The sequence below is a fragment of the Oncorhynchus clarkii genome, chromosome 1, assembly GCF_045791955.1.
Source record: "Oncorhynchus clarkii lewisi isolate Uvic-CL-2024 chromosome 1, UVic_Ocla_1.0, whole genome shotgun sequence".
NCBI classification, from domain to species: domain Eukaryota; kingdom Metazoa; phylum Chordata; class Actinopteri; order Salmoniformes; family Salmonidae; genus Oncorhynchus; species Oncorhynchus clarkii.
In genome coordinates, this window is record NC_092147.1 from 87,550,928 (window position 1) to 87,570,756 (window position 19,829).

At 41.6% G+C, this 19,829-nt stretch overlaps 1 protein-coding gene across 1 annotated transcript in view; it reads left to right on the top strand.

Annotated features, from left to right (window-relative positions):
- Positions 1-17,484, top strand: part of LOC139413662 (butyrophilin subfamily 2 member A1-like) — a 28,254-nt gene extending 10,770 nt beyond the window's left edge. The window contains exons 6-7 of the mRNA XM_071161301.1: positions 14,799-14,825; positions 16,927-17,484. Coding sequence (XP_071017402.1) covers positions 14,799-14,825; positions 16,927-17,456 — 557 coding nt within the window. The 3' untranslated portion in view covers positions 17,457-17,484. The remainder of the gene's footprint in view (positions 1-14,798; positions 14,826-16,926) is intronic.
- Positions 17,485-19,829: the final 2,345 nt, after the last annotated feature.

Sequence of the window (19,829 nt, forward strand, 5' to 3'; positions counted from 1 at the left end):
ATGTTATAGTCGGGTATCGAAATCTCAGAATTTTTGGTGGCCTTCCTAAGCCAGGATTCAGACACGGCAAGGACATCAGGGTTAGCAGAGTGTGCTAAAGCAGTGAGTAAAACAAACTTAGGGAGGAGGCTTCTGATGTTGACATGCATGAAACCAAGGCTTTTTCGATCACAAACGTCAACAAATGAGGGTGCCTGGGGACATGCAGGGCCTGGGTTTACCTCCACATCACCCGCGGAACAGAGGAGGAGTAGTATGAGGGTGCCGCTAAAGGCTATCAAAACTGGTCGCGTAGAGCGTTGGGGACAAAGAATAAAAGGAGCAGATTTCTGGGCATGGTAGAATATATTCAGGGCATAATGCGCAGACAGGGTTATGGTGGGGTGCGGGTACAGCGGAGGAAAGCCCAGGCACTGGGTGATGATAAGAGAGGTATCTCTGGACATGCTGGTTGTAATGGGTGAGGTCACCGCATGTGTGGGAGGTGGGACAAAGGAGGTATCAGAGAGTGGAACTAGGGGCTCCATTGTACTCTAAAACAATGATAACTAACCTGAACAACAGTATACAAGGCATATTGACATTTGAGAGAGACATGCAGCGAGGCATACAGTAATCGCAGGTGTTGATTGGGAGAGCTAGCAAAACAGCAGCAGGTAAAATGGCGTTGACTAGGCAGAGAGGGTCGGATTAACTACACACAGAGCCTGAGTTCGCGGCTGGGGCCAACAGATACAAACATAAAAAAACAGAATGGAGTACCGTGATTAATGGACAGTCCAGCAGGCATCAGCTATGTAGCCAAGTGATCACAGTGTCCAGGGGGCAGCAGTAGATGGGACAGGGAAGACGCCACTACGCTAGCGACACAGCGTTTAAAGTTAGTTGCCCGGGGGTGGTAGGGGGGGTTGGCAGGGAGATGTGCCTGCTAGCAGGGAGATGTGCCTGGCTCACGGCTAACTGGTGCTAGCTTCGTAGCAGTGGCGTTAGCCAAGGTCCAGAGTTTACAGCAAGGATCCGGTGGAGTATTGGGCTCTAGCTGTGTATGAGTGTGGTTCGGGTGAACAGCTGAGTAGGCCGGGAAGTGGGCCTCAGGGATAGCTTCGGTACTGGGTGCAAGCTAGCTGTGAAGATCAGAAGTAGGGGTCCAGGGATTACGGCAGGAATCTGGCATTGTTGTGGAGAGACAGTTCGATACTGGTAGACTGGCGAGTATTATCCAGGCTAAAAAAACTGTCTGGCTGTGCAGAAGGTAAAAGCCGCTAGCAGTGGCTAACAATGACTAAATAGCTTGTAGCTAGTTAGCTGGTTAGCTTCTGGAGGTTCTTGAATGTGTTCTAAAATTAAAAATAATAGCGATTCCGTATCACATTGGGTGAGGCAGGTTACCGGAAGGTATAATCTAATTAAAAATCTAAAAGAGATTGAAAATAAATATGGGTCCCGTGAGTGGTTGGGCTGGCTGGGGACACGGCGATTCAGACAGTTAGCAGACCGGGGCTAAACAAGTTAAAAGTTAGTAGACCGGGGCAGGCTAGCAGTTAGCAGGCTGAATTAGCAAGCAAGCAGATAGCAAGGGCTAGAAAGTTAGCCTTTGGGGGACGTCGCGATGGGGTTAAGTCTGTTTATGCCTCTTCATGCGGTGACATCGATAGACCGGTCGTGGAATTAGTAGGGTTCCAAATAGCTCTAGGTAGCTAAGCAGGCCTAGCTGGTTAGCATAATGGGCCTTCAGCGGGCGTCGCGCCTGAGTCCTCAGGCAGATTATGTCGGTATTCGAGTCGTAGGGGATCTGCGGGGTTCCATGCCCCGTACCGGCTATAGAAGGGGTCCGGATATTGTAGCCCAGGTGTATGCTTCGGTGGTAGCACAGGAGCTCTGGCTGGGCTAGCTTCAAGCTAAGTGGATGGAAAAGCTAGCCAGGAGTAGTCATCCGGGGTTGCGGTTAGCTAGTTGTGAAGATCCAGATAAAAAGTATGTTTGCGGTGGGAATCCGGGGATAAAAATAATAGGTCAGTTATGCTCTGGTTAGAGTCGCGTTGTTCGAACTGGCGAGAGCTTTCCGAGCTAAACGTTAGCTGATGAACACTAGCAATGGTTTACTGACTGATAGCTGGTAGTTAGCTGGCTAGCTTCAGTTGAGGGGTTCCAGATCCGAAGTAATTATAAATACTTTAAAAAAAAGCAGATCCACGCTACATTGGGTGAGGCGGGTTGCAGGAGAGTATTTAGATGTTGAGGTTTAGCAAAATATTTAGAAAGATATGCGAAGAAAAATATGTAAAAACTATATATACAAGGGACAGGACAAGACGTCTGACTGCTACGCCATCTTGTTACACAATACATGTATGTTTTGTCCTATAAAGTGCATTTTTATATCCAGAAATCTCATTTTACATTGGCGTGTTATGTTCAGTAGTTCTTAAACATGTGGTGATTTTTGCAGAGAGCCATCAATTTACAGAAATACTCATTATAAATGTTGATGAAAATACAAGTGTTATGCATGGAACTTTAGATCCACTTCTCCTTAATGCAACCTCTGTGTCAGATTTTATTTTTTTTTTACGGAAAAAGCATACCATGCGATAATCTGAGTACGGAGATCAGAGCCCAAACCAGCCAAAAGAAATATCCACCATGTTGCGTAGTCAACATTAGTCAGAAATAGCATTAGAAATATTCACTTACCTTTGATGATCTTCATCAGAATGCACTCTCAGGAATCCCAGTTTGACAATAAATGTTTGATTTGTTCGATAAAGTTCATCAATTCTGCCCATATACATCCTTTTGTTAGAGCGTTTGGTAAACAAATCAAAAAGCGCGTGCAACTTCTAGCGGAAAGGTCGGACGAAAATTCCAAAAAGTTAGATTACTGGTCGTAGAAACATATCAAACATTGTATAGAATCAATCTTTACGATGTTTTTATCATAATTGTTCAATAATGTTCCAACCGGAGAATTCCATTGTCTGTAGAAAAGCCATGGAATGAGAGCTAACTCTCTCGTGACTGAGCGTCATGAGCCTGTGGTACTCTGCCAGACCCATGAATCAAAGAGCTCCCATTCCTGTTATGCACGTGAGTGAGGACCCAAAAGCGGTTTAACAAAAACAGAGTTCTTTAATGTCAAAACACAGGTAAGACATAGATCCTCTTCAAATGTATATGATGGCAAAATAAACAACCCGCAGAGAGGGCGACAAATGAAACATAAAGTCCTTCTGAATATCACAGAAGAGTTCCCCTTCTAGCAGCAGAGGAGAATAGCTGGGTTAGAGTCCCCTTCTAGCAGCAGAGGAGATTAGCTGGGTTGTAGAGGACAGAGGTACCTGATCACACGTAGCCTCAGATGAACAGGCAGATTCCGACAGGACAGGACAAGGTTGAAGCAAACGAGACGATAGTTTGGTTCTGGCATGAGAAACTCAAACGAGAATCTGACAAAGACAGAAGCAGGAACAGAGAGAGAAATAGAGACCTAATCAGAGGGAAAAAAGGGAACAGGTGGGAAAAGGGTGAACGAGGTAGTTAGAGAAGATGAGGAACAGCTGGGGGAAGGAGGTAGCCTAATACGACCAGCAGAGGGAGACGGAGTGAAGAGAAAGAACAGGAACAAGACATAATATGACAATACATGACAATTCCCCCCTCCTTTATAGTAGAAGCTTAAAACAAGTTTCTAAAGACGGTTGACATCTAGTGGAAGCCTTAGGAAGTGCAAATTGACCCATAGACACTGTTTTCGATAGGCCAAGTGTTGAAAAACTACAAACCTCAGATTTCCCACTTCCTGGTTGGATTTTCTCAGGTTTTCGCCTGCCAAATGAGTTCTGTTATACTCACTGTAGAAAAGGCACATGGAGTTGGTGGAATAATCCTTTAATTCATTGCCACTTACTCAGCTGGGCCAGGGGCACTTTAATTAGGTCAGGTGGAATTGTCCGGCAGATCTATAAAACTCCATAAAAGGAGGAAATTGCCATCGCCTGATCTCGCTGCTTTCTCTTCCTTAACTCCGTCTGATCCAGAAGTTCTGTGCATCCATGAATCCACCACAGACTACTCTAAATATACCACTTTATGGTTAAAGGAATTCCTGCCTCAGTCTCATCCATTCCTCTGTCACCTTCACTGTCAGTCATCCTACCTGTCCAGCTACCCACACAGATTCCACTAATCTTTCACTCACAGACATCATTCAAACAGTTTTAGAAACTTTATAGTGTTTTCTATCCAAATCTACTAATAATATGCATATATTAGATTCTGGGACTGTGTAGGAGGCAGTTTACTCTGGGCACGCTATTCATCCAAAGTGAAAAATGCTGCACCCTATCCCAAAGAAGTTAATGATGTTCTCACTGTCTTCCATCTACTCTACATGTTTACAGATGACATCACTAGGAAGCTAGGTAAGTAGTATCTTCAGATCATCACTTTACCTGAATTATGTCAACCATTTGACGTTTTACATTTTTAAACTGTAATCCAGGTCATTTGGTTCTGCTATTAGATGAAGCACATGGACATTCACATGAATCTGTTGTATAAATAAACAAAATATCTGACATTGTATTCCCATTTGAACTTTTCTGTGTTTTAAATTAGTTTAAAGTGCAGTGATGGACATGATGGTGACAAAACCATCAAACACTGTTTTTCCACTGTAATTTGGTTGTGCTGGATGGTTGAAAACTTTTTTATAACACACTGGAAATTCAATTAACTTTTGGCAGTCTTTATGAGTGGGTGAATATACTGTAGGTTGTTATCTCGTTGATCAACATCTCAACCAAATATTACCCAAATATCCACGTTGAGATTACGTAGTTTGCCCAGTGGGTAGTTTCTGATGGACCAGGATCTCTGATGGACCAGTCACATTTATTTAATGAAATAAGAAGTGGTGGCAGGGTAGAATATCTTCATTGGAGAAGTTGTCTCACATTGGAGTTATTTAGGTGCGTGGAACTCAATTGGGATTTGTGACGTTAGAGAAGTGATTTGAGACAAGGAGTCCCGGAGAGAGACTATATCTTCTAGTGTCCATGTTAATGATGTTCTCACTGTCTTCCACCTACTCTGCATGTTTACAGATGACCACAATGGGAAGCTAGGTAAGTAGTGTCTTCAGATCATCACTTTGAAAGAATTATGTGAACCATTTTATAAAGGCTCTTCGTAATCCAATTCAAAACTTACGTTGAAGCTCCAGGTATGTGATGCTGCCGTCATACACGCTTTCAAAGTAAGCACAAAAGATGGAATACAAATCTCGAATAGTGTAAAAACAAACAGAAATGTATTTGCCAGACAAAGGCTCCACGTATACAAAACACAGGTCATTTCACAGGTTACAGAGTCCATGATCAAAGCAAACATGAGAATTTAAATAGAAAACAAAATTATATATAGCAGAATATTTTATCTTCATGTAATAAATAAATAAAAAGTTCTAGCTGACCCAGAATGTATGGTAACTCCAATACCTGAGTCCTAGCTGACCCAGAATGTATGGTAACTCCATACCTGAGTCCTAGCTGACCCATAATGTATGGTAACTCCATACCTGAGACCTAACTGACCCATAATGTATGGTAACTCCATACCTGAGTCCTAGCTGACCCATAATGTATGGTAACTCCATACCTGAGACCTAGCTGACCCATAATGTATGGTAACTCCATACCTGAGTCCTAGCTGACCCATAATGTATGGTAACTCCATACCTGAGTCCTAGCTGACCCATAATGTATGGTTACTCTATACCTGAGAACTAGCTGACCCATAATGTATGGTTACTCTATACCTGAGACCTAGCTGACCCATAATGTATGGTTACTCTATACCTGAGATCTAGCTGACTCATAATGTATGGTTACTCTATACCTGAGACCTAGCTGACCCATAATGTATGGTTACTCTATACCTGAGTCCTAGCTGACTCATAATGTATGGTTACTCTATACCTCATATAGCCCCTCCCTACCTTCAGGCTATGCTCAAACCCTACACCCCAACCCGAGCACTCTGTTCTGCCACCTCTGGTCTCTTGGCCCTCCCACCCCTCCGGGAGGGCAGCTCCCGCTCAGTCCAGTCCAAGCTCTTCTCTGTCCTGGTACCCCAATGGTGGAACCAGTTTCCCCCTGAAGCTAGGACAGCCGAGTCCCTGCCCATCTTCCGAAAGTACCTGAAAACCTTTCAATCACCTACCAGTGAATGCTCTTTTCAGATCAGTGCAAATCAGAGTGTGTGCATATATTATTTGTTAGTTAGTAAGTTATTAGCCTAGTTAACTGTACAGGTCGTAAACAGAGCCCACCGTAGATATAACGCCTCTTCTGGCAAGTGGTCTGTCCTGAATGGATATTTGTAAATTTATTGAGTCTGCTTCAATGCACCATTGTACTTTCTACTGGTTGCATGTTCTGATCCCAGTCCAGATCCGTTATCTCCTTTGCTTTCTCCTCTTCAGGAATAGAGGCAACAACTTGACTGTTGCTGATCCATTTGTTCAGTCTAAAGCCTCATTTAGAACACAGTGATGTGCGGTCCTGAGTAAGTGTCAAGGCTTCTTCCTCACTTGCTGCTGATTTTAGACAGTCATCCACATAGAAGAGCACCTCCAATCCTCCAGCTCCTTTTCCAGATCCAGAGAAATCTCAGGTCTGTGTCCTGCTCTGGAACTCTCACCTGGTGGAACATGACTTCAACATCTGTCATGAAGGCAACAGGCTCTTGGTGGAATCTGGACAAAACACCAATGATATGGTTTGTCATGTCTGGACCCTGTAGAAGCTCAGCATTCAGTGATGTCTCTTGTTAGGTGGCAGTGTAACAGTGTAATACCACCCTCAGATTGTGCTTCTTGGGATGACATACTCTGTGGTGAGGAATATACCAAAATATCTTGCTGCTGTCGTTCTGTAAGTCGATTGGCTCCATCACTGCAAAGCCTTTGTCCAGGATGTCTGCCATGAAGTTGGTATAGTCCTTACAGGACCAGGGATTCTTACTGAGTTTCCATTTCAAGTTGAGAGCACGCTGTACTGCCACACAGCAGTTGTTGGGAAATTCAGCATCCTCACTCCTCAGTGGGAGGCAAATAATATAGTGACCACCACCAGCTTGGCTGACAGATACACTCTCTATGAAGAGATGATCTTCTCTTGATATTTCAAGCTGCTCCTCATGGTGGTGCTCTGGGAAATCATGCTTGACCTGTTGCTGCAGCACCTCTTCCAGCTCTGCCACATAGATTCTGTGTGACATTACGTGAGACCGCCCATAGGTGTAGACATTCCCCTTTTTTAGAAGCCCATTCACAATCCAGACCAGAGTGGTTTTCACAGCGTATGGGCCTCATCTTCTTGGCTGTTTATGACCATCCATGGCTCAATGGCCTGAGGTATGTTTGTCAACAATACAACTTCAGAATCAATCTGCTTGAGATGCACCTTTTCCAAATATGGCCATATGTTCACATCTGTCTGGTTAGGAATCGGTGGAGGCTGGTGGGAGGAGCTATAGGAGGACGGGCTCATTGTAATGCCTGGAATGTAATAAATGGAATGGTATCAAACATCAATCCTATTAAATCCAATTTGATTGGTCCCATACACATATTTAGCAGATGTTATTGCTTGTGGAAACCACATGGACAACCTCATGTTTGACTCCATTCCATTGATTTCACTCCAGCCATTACAATGAGCCCATCCTCCTATAGCTCCTCCCACCAGCCGCCGCTGGTAGGAATGTTCTCCTTAGTTACAGGGATTTCTTCCTGTGTGAAAACTGCAAGGATTTCAACAAAACTGCTGTCATCAAGGCTACTTATCTCCAAGCCAGAGACAACAAAGGTACTCATGACTTCCTGGTTGTTGATAGTGTTTTATTTTTTAACATTTTTAATTATTATTATTATTCAAATCCAATCAAATGCAGACCACCATAGTCCCTGTGTCCAACAACACCAAGGTAACCTGCCTAAATGACTATCACTGCTTAGCACTCACATCAATATCCTTGAAATGCTTTGAAAGGCTGATCATGGCTCACGTCAACACCATCATTCAAGACACCCTGGACCCACCCCAATTCGCATACCACCCCAACAGAACCCCAGATGACACAATCTCTATTGCACTCCACAGTCTGCCCTTTCCCACCTGGACAAAATAAACACCTACGTGAGAATTCTGTTCATTGACAACAGCTCAGATTACAACACCACCAAGCTCATCACTAAGCTAAGGTCCCTGGGACTGAACATCTCCCCCTGCAACTGGATCCTGGACTTCCTGACGGGTCGCCCCCAGGTGGTTAGGGTAGACAACAGCACATCCGCCATGCTGGCCCTCAACACAGGGGCCCCTCAGGGGTGCGTGCTTAGTCCCCTTGGGTACTCCCTGTTCACTCATGACTGCATGGACACTCAGAACTCCAATACGGTGGTAGGCCTGATCACCAAAGACAATGAGACAGCCTTGGGGAGGAGGTCAGAGACCCGGCAGTGTGGTGACAGGACAACAACCTCTACCTCGACTTCAGTAAGACAAATGAGTTGAGCTCAAATTTGAGTTGCCCCATGGTGAATTTCTTCAAAAGGTACAACCTATCTTTGCTGTTCTCGGTCCGGTCTTCGATAGCATGTTCAAAGCCATGTACAAAGAACCTGTCGTCTAGTTGGTCACCCTTAAACACTAGTACAAATAACCTGTAGTGTAGTGGGTCACCCAGTCGTACACTAAGAGGTGGTAATGAAGACAACCTTTGCTGCCTTACCAGCCTTTCAGTGATAGCATTTTGGTGTAGCAAAATGTTGACAATACTGTCCGTGTTGTCAGCTCCACCCTGATCTGGGTTGAAAGGCCTTCCTCCCCTAGTTGGAAGTTACAGCTGCCTACCTTTTGGTCTTACAACAGTGTGTTAGTTGACCTATGATGAACAGTTGTATATGGTGATAGTACTTATTTACAACATAGTACTTGGACCCTGGCCCTGTGCAGTATAAACAGAGCTGTATGTGGTGGTAGTTATAACATAGTACTTGGACCCTGGCCCTGTGCAGTATGAACAGAGCTGTATGTGGTGGTAGTTATAACATAGTACTTGGACCCTGGCCCTGTGCAGTATGAACAGAGCTGTATGTGGTGGTAGTTATAACATAGTACTTGGACCCTGGCCCTGTGCAGTATGAACAGAGCTGTATGTGGTGGTAGTTATAACATAGTACTTGGACCCTGGCCCTGTGCAGTATGAACAGAGCTGTATGTGGTGGTAGTTATAACATAGTACTTGGACCCTGGCCCTGTGCAGTATGAACAGAGCTGTATGTGGTGGTAGTTATAACATAGTACTTGGACCCTGGCCCTGTGCAGTATGAACAGAGCTGTATGTGGTGGTAGTTATAACATACTACACAGTATATTGACCCTGGCCCTGTGCAGTATGAACAGATGTGGTGAACAATGGGGATCCCAGGTCAGCCAAGATGCGTGACTGTGTGATATGGAGACCTGTGACAACCTGAGTGGTGGTGGTCACCATTTTACTTTGAGTAACCTTCCCCATGGTATCTTCAGGCCTTCCCATTGCATTCAGGTATCGTTCATTAAATCATCTGCTTTGTTTCCCTATTTCTTGAGTGGCTTCCTACTCATGGAATACATGCGGCTTAGCACTGTTAGCTAATATTTCAGCTTCAAGCTCCAAACCTTTATTTTGTGCCTTGAGTTGAGCCTCCTGTTTCTCCAATGCATGTTTACTTTTCAATGCTTCAGATTTAACCAGTGAGGCTTCCCTTTCAGCCTTCAAATAGAGCCTGATAGAAGATGTGGTGGATTGTCCTGAGTGCCTGCTGTGTTGTGATCTATTTACATGTTTTGATGAGACATTGGAGATACTGTCCCTTGTCTGGTCCTCCTCATCAGTTTTGATGAGACATTGGATATACTGTCCCTTGGCTGGACCTCCTCATCAGTTTTGATGAGACATTGGAGATACTGTCCCTTGTCTGGTCCTCCTCATCAGTTTTGATGAGACATTGGAGATACTGTCCCTTGTCTGGACATCCTCATCAGTTTTTTTTGCTGCTGTGCTTTACTGTGCTTCTAATGTCCATATTGGTTGCCAAACAATTCCGTGTTGCTGCGTTTGGGCAATACCATTCAACCTGATACTTTTTTGCCTTCTCAGCAGAATACAAAGCCTTTATGGACTCATTGAGATCATGCAACAACTTAACCAACTTTGAGAAATCTTTGTGTCATCAAAGATTTCAACATTTCCATCATCCCCCATAAGTTGTGTGATCCCATTTCTCTTTTAGTAAGTGCACCCAACTTAGCACTTCTAGATCCTTTATACTTTTGCAATGTTTCAATTGGATCCATTGTAAGGGCAGATAAGAGCACTGAACATCAAATCCCATTCAATTCCATTGATTTGCAACCGTCAGCACGGTGTGAACACATTTTAGCACTGCATAGGTTAAAATGAGCCAAAAATGAAGTCATCACAACTCAGACACAGCAGCCAATCAGCAAAGCGTCCTCTTTTTGCCGCTCCACAATGAGTTCTTGTCTCAGCGCGCAAATCCAACAACAAAAGACACACACGATTCCAAGCTACAGGAGCGATCGATTCCAAGTTTACAAGTTCCACAAATTCATTCAACACATAGAGCAGAGACAAAACGGAAGAACAACCACAATTCTCTCCTCTTTATTCACAGTGAAAAGCGCAAATCAAACTGTCACAGAGCTTCAATAGCATCAGTCACTTCTAACACTGTCACAGGGAACATCCATTTACAGTTGAGGAGCGCCACTAGTTCTACCTCCGGTCAGATGAAATGTTCGCCTCTTTTCCGGTCTGATGAGTGATCACGTTCATAAACCTTTCGTCAGCGTTCCATTCAGCGAGGTCTTTTGTCAAATTTAAAGGCAATTAGTAATCCAGTCATGTGATGTCTCCATTCCAAAGTATCCACAAAACAGGGAATCCAACACTCCTATAGCATAACAACAGAAATGCATTTGCCAGACAAAGGATCCACGTTTCCAAAACACAGATTTCATAGGCTAGAAAACAAAAGAGTATATAGTAGGTTTCTTAGTTCATGTAATAGTGATTAAAAAACTGTATTGTAACACATTACCTGAGTCCTAGCTGACCCAAAATGCCAACATTCTCAATTTGAATTATACGCACGAGTTGGAATTTAGTCACTTACTGGTTCCAAAAAGAAATTTTGAAAAGGTTCTTCAAAGCTCCCCTTAAGTCTACAAAGGTTAAAAAAAAATAATTGCTGGGCCTCCCGAGTGGCACAAGGCAGTGATAGCTTTGCCACTAAAGATTCTGGGTTTGAGTCCAGGCTCTGTCGCAGACGGCCGCGACCGGGAGATCAATGGGGAGGCGCACAATTGGCTCAGCATCGTCTGGGTTAGGTGAGGGTTTGGCCGGCAGGGATGTCCTTGTCCCATCGTGTACCAGCAACTCCTGTGGCGGGCCGGGCGCATTGCACGCTGACACCGTCGCTAGCTCTACGGTGGTTCCTCCGACACATTGGTTCGGCTGGCTTCCGGGTTAAGTGGGCATTGTGTCAAGAAGCAGTGCGGCTTGGTTGGGTTGTGGTTCAGAAGAAACGGAAGAAACTACCTCGACCTTTGCCTCTCCCGAGTCCGTACGGGAGTTGCAGCGATGAGACTAGACTGTTGGGGAGAAAAAGGGGTAAAATACACAAAATAAAATACGACCTGATGGCAGAGTATAGGTTCTTAAATTAATCTTAAGTTTATTTTTTTTAACCTTATTATCCTAAAAGATCATACCTTTTATTTTTAGAGTGTAGACACATGTAGCTAACACATGTTGATTCCCCCTTGGATACCACTGATGTGTCTAATTGACTATATGTATGTGTTTATCTGTAGAAATCCTGACTTCTCAGCTGGGTAAGTATTAAGGCTTTGTTACCTACTGTATATGATGGCTTATAAATGTTAGCTTAGTCAATGGAGTTGAGTGGTGATGAGTGTGTGTGGACTGTACCTCCGACTATCAGTCGATACTTGTCAATTCTTAAACTCTTACCGTGAACCTGTTTGTCCTGTGTAATTGTGTGACTTTCTTTGTTTGCTGAAATCTGTAGTTTATTAAAGTAGCATTTTAGGGGACCTCTGCCAAAGGAGTTGTTGTGTGAAGGAGCAGCCCATCATTGCACGGCTGATTTAAAAAAAAAAAACATTTGGCAGTGAACACCTAGACTAAAATGTTTAACGAAAAACTATGGATTTCCAGTCCAACTGACAACTCTATAACAATCAGGACAAGGATAAGCACAGCTACACAGTAATACAGTTAAATAATGGATATGTAATGGAGATAATGGATATGTTTAAGAGCATTAAGTTGTCGTGCCTGATTGAAGTCAATGTTTTACTCCATTGTGATTATAACCGTTTTTATCCAAAACTACAGATTTCAGCAAACAAAAAAGGCACACAGTTACACAGGACACACACAGGTACAAGGAAAGCATTAAAGAATGGGGATTTACAAGTATGGACAAGTATGAACTAGTGAGTGACTGGATGTAGTGACGGTACACTCTTCTGGGTGCATCTCTCTAGAACTCATTATGGAAGATGTCCTTATTACAGGCTTCTAAACTATAGCTTCAGTATATGCTGGCTTCCAGTACATCAATAATGCATTGACAATGTCTAAACATTTGTGTACAGTGATGAAAAACCTGTATATTTTAATGATTAATATTGGTTAAATATAATGTCTCCACAGATTTTGTGAACACAAACTGGAGTCCAGGTAAAGGAAGAACTGATTTCTAATATTTTGAATGTACCTATTCTTGGAATCTTGTTTGCAGTTATAGTATGATAGATAATTAATGTAAATCAAATCAAATCAAATTTTATTTGTCACATACACATGGTTAGCAGATGTTAATGCGAGTGTAGCGAAATGCTTGTGCTTCTAGTTCCGACAATGCAGTAATAACAAGTAATCTAACTAACAATTCCAAAACTACTGTCTTGTACACAGTGTAAGGGGATAAAGAATATGTACATAAGGATATATGAATGAGTGATGGTACAGAGCAGCATAGGCAAGATACAGTAGATGGTATCGAGTACAGTATATACATATGAGATGAGTATGTAAACAAAGTGGCATAGTTAAAGTGGCTAGTGATACATGTATTACATAAGAATACAGTCGATGATATAGAGTACAGTATATACACGTTTGCATATGAGATGAATAATGTAGGGTAAGTAACATTATATAAGGTAGCATTGTTTAGTGGCTAGTGATATATTTACATCATTTCCCATCAATTCCCATTATTAAAGTGGCTGGAGTTGAGTCAGTGTCAGTGTGTTGGCAGCAGCCACTCAATGTTAGTGGTGGCTGTTTAACAGTCTGATGGCCTTGAGATAGAAGCTGTTTTTCAGTCTCTCGGTCCAAGCTTTGATGCACCTGTACTGACCTCGCCTTCTGGATGATAGCGGGGTGAACAGGCAGTGGCTCGGGTGGTTGATGTCCTTGATGATCTTTATGGCCTTCCTGTGACATCGGGTGGTGTAGGTGTCCTGGAGGGCAGGTAGTTTGCCCCCGGTGATGCGTTGTGCAGACCTCACTACCCTCTGGAGAGCCTTACGGTTGAGGGCGGAGCAGTTGCCGTACCAGGCGGTGATACAGCCCGACAGGATGCTCTCGATTGTGCATCTGTAGAAGTTTGTGAGTGCTTTTGGTGACAAGCCGAATTTCTTCAGCCTCCTGAGGTTGAAGAGGCGCTGCTGCGCCTTCTTCACAATGCTGTCTGTGTGAGTGGACCAATTCAGTTTGTCTGTGATGTGTATGCCGAGGAACTTAAAACTTGCTACCCTCTCCACTACTGTTCCATCGATGTGGATAGGGGGGTGTTCCCTCTGCTGTTTCCTGAAGTCCACAATCATCTCCTTAGTTTTGTTGACGTTGAGTGTGAGGTTATTTTCCTGACACCACACTCCGAGGGCCCTCACCTCCTCCCTGTAGGCCGTCTTGTTTCTTAACTGAATTGCATAGTTTAAATAAAGGTTAAATAAAAAACATTATTAATTGATTATAGATATTACTGAACTGCTGTATTTGAAGTACAACTCCCTTCTGCCCAGTTTCCCTGATGTTGCTACGGCAACTCAAGCTGTTTTTACCATCCCTGTAACTGTTGCTTCTGCAGAGAGATAATTTTCTAAACTAAAACACATAAAGAACTATCTAAGAAACATTAGGCTCTCGGTCTGATATGAGTTTTTGAACACCTCAGTAAGCTCCACTCATTACACTGGCGCTGTCGTAGCCTTGACAACAGCATTTGTTCACTGACTCTCCCCTCATACTATCAATCAGTTTCTTTTTCACTTTTTCAGTCACATTCCTGAAGTCAAAAAAACTACATTTAGCTTCCTATCACATATGGAAAAGAAAAAGGTTTATGAATGAATTAATGGAGGGTTACTGTCAAAATGATTTATTATATATACTGTGCGTATACTGTATAACAAATTGGCTCTTGGTCTCCCCACCTTCCTGGGACTGCTGGGGTGTCAGATATGCCAGTGTTTCTCCCCATATGTTCACTAAGATTCAAATTATTATAGGTCTTCATAGTTTGAGGTCTGGGTTGACCAACACAAGTTAACACTTACAGTTGTTTGTGATATCCATCAGTATGTTGCTCATTTTCATAACCAACAGTCTCTTACTTTATATTTCAGATTTTGAAACCATCAGAAGACATGAAGGTGTGTTTTATACTCTGTGACATCCACAAATTAATACATACCATACGAAACGTAACATATTATACCAAATAGAGTGTCTCGGATGTCATTGTGTTTACCATAGTGTTTTATACCAGTGATGTCATGATCTCATTGTGTTTACCATAGTGTATTATACCACTGATGATGATGTCATTGTGTTTACTATAGTGTTTTATACCAGTGATGTCATGATGTCATTGTGTTTACCATAGTGTATTATACCACTGATGATGATGTCATTGTGTTTACCATAGTGTTTTATACCAGTGATGTCATGATGTCATTGTGTTTACCATAGTGTATTATACCACTGATGATGATGTCATTGTGTTTACCATAGTGTTTTATACCAGTGATGTCATGATTTCATTGTGTTTACCATAGTGTATTATACCACTGATGATGATGTCATTGTGTTTACCATAGTGTATTATTCCACTGATAATGATGTCATTGTGTTTACCATAGTGTATTATACCACTGATGTGATGTCATGATGTCATTGTGTTTACATAGTGTATTATACCACTGATGATGATGTCATTGTGTTTACCATAGTGTCTTGTACCACTGATGATGATGTCATTGTGTTTACCATAGTGTTTTATACCACTGATGTCATGATGTCATTGTGTTTACCATAGTGTCTTGTACCACTGATGATGATGTCATTGTGTTTACCATAGTGTTTTATACCACTGATGTAATGATGTCATTGTGTTTACCATAGTGTATTATACCACTGATGATGATGTCATTGTGTTTACCATAGTGTATTATCCCACTGATGATGATGTCATTGTGTTTACCATAGTGTCTTGTACCACTGATGATGATGTCATTGTGTTTACCATAGTGTATTATACCACTGATGATGATGTCATTGTGTTTACCATAGTGTATTATTCCACTGATGTCATGATGTCATTGTGTTTACCATAGTGTATTATACCACTGATGATGATGTCATTGTGTTTACTATAGTGTTTTATACCAGTGATGTCATGATGTCATTGTGTTTACCATAGTGTATTATACCACTGATGATGTCATTGTGTTTACCATAGTGTTTTATACCAGTGATGTCATGATTTCATTGTGTTTACCATAGTGTATTATACCACTGATGATGATGTCATTGTGTTTACCATAGTGTTTTATACCAGTGATGTCATGATGTCATTGTGTTTACCATAGTGTATTATACCACTGATGATGATGTCATTGTGTTTACCATAGTGTTTTATACCAGTGATGTCATGATTTCATTGTGTTTACCATAGTGTATTATACCACTGATGATGATGTCATTGTGTTTACCATAGTGTATTATTCCACTGATAATGATGTCATTGTGTTTACCATAGTGTATTATACCACTGATGTGATGTCATGATGTCATTGTGTTTACATAGTGTATTATACCACTGATGATGATGTCATTGTGTTTACCATAGTGTCTTGTACCACTGATGATGATGTCATTGTGTTTACCATAGTGTTTTATACCACTGATGTCATGATGTCATTGTGTTTACCATAGTGTCTTGTACCACTGATGATGATGTCATTGTGTTTACCATAGTGTTTTATACCACTGATGTAATGATGTCATTGTGTTTACCATAGTGTATTATACCACTGATGATGATGTCATTGTGTTTACCATAGTGTATTATCCCACTGATGATGATGTCATTGTGTTTACCATAGTGTCTTGTACCACTGATGATGATGTCATTGTGTTTACCATAGTGTATTATACCACTGATGATGATGTCATTGTGTTTACCATAGTGTATTATTCCACTGATGTCATGATGTCATTGTGTTTACCATAGTGTATTATACCACTGATGTTGATGTCATTGTGTTTACCATAGTCTATTATACCACTGATGTTGATGTCATGATGTCATTGTGTTTACCATAGTGTATTATACCTCTGATGTCATGATGTCATTGTGTTTACCATAGTGTATTATACCACGGATGGTGATGTCATTGTGTTTACCATAGTGTATTATACCACGGATGGTGATGTCATTGTGTTTACCATAGTGTATGTTTCTCTCCACAGTGGATGTGACTCTAGACCCTGATACTGCACATCGTAACCTCATCCTGTCTGATGACGGGAAACAAGTGAGACATGGAGAACTAAATCCGGTTCTCTCTGACAACAGAAAGAGGTATAAAAATTGGTCCGGTGTCCTCGGAAATGTGGGCTTCTCAAGGAAGTTCTACTATGAGGTGAAGGTGGAGGTGAAGACTGAGTGGACTTTGGGAGTGGTCAGAAGGTCCATCAATAGGAATGAGAGGTCTAGACCGATCCCTTATAAAGGATACTGGACTGTGGAGCTGAAGGATGGAAAGTACACAGCTCACGCTGATTCCCCTGTCACCCTCTTACTGAGAGAGAAGCCCCTGAAAGTGGGGGTGTTTGTGGATTATGAGAAGGGACAGGTATCCTTCTACAATGTGGAGGCCAGGTCTCATATCTACTCTTTCACACGCTCCAAATTTTCTAAGAAACTCTATCCATTCTTCAACCCTGGTGATTCAGATAGTATTTCACTGGTCATCTGTCCTGTAGATGCCACTGACTGACTGTTTTAAATCAAACAGGGCAGAAACAGTATAAACAGCAGTAACTCCTATTGAGAGACTTAATGTACATGAGATCTTCGTTATAGATTTCCTGTCAATCTGTGTTGTGGTAGAGTGGGCCAGTTGATTGTTTATTGGATAAGACAGAGAGGTAAAGGTAGGAATGTTGAAAGAGCAATGGGTTGGATTTGAACCCATTCTGGTACTGGACCATTGATCATTTGATAATTAAATGTTCTGAAAGAGGGTTTAAAAATAGTTTAATCTCCATCATTGTCATCATACAGATTACAGTTTCAGACAGACTACTGTATCAGACAGACTACTGTATCAGACAGACTACTGTATCAGACAGACTATTGTATCAGACTATTGTATCAGACAGACTATTGTATCAGACTATTGTATCAGACAGACTACTGTGCTTCTACATCTGCATTGCTTGCTGTTCGGGGTTTTAGGCTGGGTTTCTGTATTTCACTTTGTGACATCGGATGATGAAAAAAGAGCTTTATATATAAATGTGATTTATTAATTGATTTTATCAGACCACTGTATCATACATACACTAGTCTGTCTGATACAACAGTATGTATGATAGAGTAGTCTGATACACTAGTCAGTCTGATACAGTAGTCTGATATAGTAGTCTGATACACTAGTCTGTCTGATACAACAGTATCAGACTACTATATCAGACTACTCTATCATACATACTGTTGTATCAGACAGACTAGTGTATCAGACTACTGTATCAGACTGACTAGTGTTTCAGACTACTGTTTCAGACTACTTTATCAGACTACTGTATCAGACTGACTAATGTATCAGACTACTTTATCTGAGAGACTATTGTATCAGACAGACTAGTGTATCAGACTATTGTATCAGACAGACTAGTGTATCAGACTATTGTATCAGACTATTGTATCAGACAGACTATTGTATCAGACAGACTAGTGTATCAGACTATTGTATCAGACAACTGTATCAGACAGACTAGTGTATCAGACTCCTGAATTAGACAGACTACTGTACTAAATTTGAAACCATCAGAAGACATGAAGGTCTGTTTTATACTATGTGACTCTAGCTGTATTTAGGGAGAAATAGTGCAGTTTTGTAAAGCACTTAAGAAAAAATACTTTAAAGTATTACTTAATTAATTAGTTGGAGTATCTGTACTCTACTTTACTATTCATATGTTTGACTACTTTTACTTTTACTTCACTACATTCCTAAAGAAAATAATGTACTTTTTACTCCATACATTTTCCCTGACACCCAAAAGTACTAGTTCCATTTTGAATGATTAGCAGGACAGGACAATGGTCCAATTCACGCATTTATCAACAGAACACCCCTGGTTATCCCTACTACTTCTGATCTGGCGGACTCAGTAAACAGAGAACATCCCTGGTCATCCCTACTACTTCTGATCTGGCGGACTCACTAAACACATGCTTTGTTTGTAAATGATGTCTGAATGTTGGACTGTGCCTCTGGTTTAACCGTAAATTTAAAAAACAAGAAAATGGTGCCATTCGGTTTGTTTAATATACAGAATTTGAAATGATTTATACTTTAACTTATATATTTCAAGTATATTTCAGAAATTACATTTACTTTTGTTAAACTTAAGTACATTTTAAATGAAATACTTTTAGCCTTTTCTCAAGTAGAATGTTACTGGGTGACTTACTTTTATTTGAGTCATTTTCTATTAAGGCATCTTTACTTTTAAAGCTTAAGTATGACAATTGGGTACTTTTTCGTCCAGTGGAATAGTGTCCTCACTGTCCTGTTGATCTGGTCCAAACTCATCAATACTCTACAAGCCAGAGTATTATCCTGACATAACTATCATGTATGTACTTTGATCACCAGCCATGTGTCTTTGACAGCTGTAATTATGGGTAAGTAAGGCTGAGGCCAAGAGTCAATCAGATCAAGCGTTAACCAGAGATAGCAGACACCCACATAGGGGATATTTTGGCAGTGATCGAGGTGGAACTGCGTTGGAGGTGTCAATCGGTGAGCAGCTGCTCTTGATCATTGTCATGAAGCTCCACCCACCCCACTGGCTTCAGAAGTCAGAAAGAGAGAGTGAAGGCTATACAGACAAAATTGCTCTCAAATTCAAGAAAATAATGAGGATTTCTATCATCCTAATGAAGGTGTAGATTACATCTCACATTCCAGTGTTCCTACACTGAGTCCTGATGATGGATACTAGACTGTATGACTGTGGGATGGAGAGTACAGGGAGGATTACACTGAGTCCTGATGATGGATACTAGACAGTATGACTGTGGGATGGAGAGAACAGGGAGGATTACACTGAGTCCTGATGATGGATACTAGACTGTATGA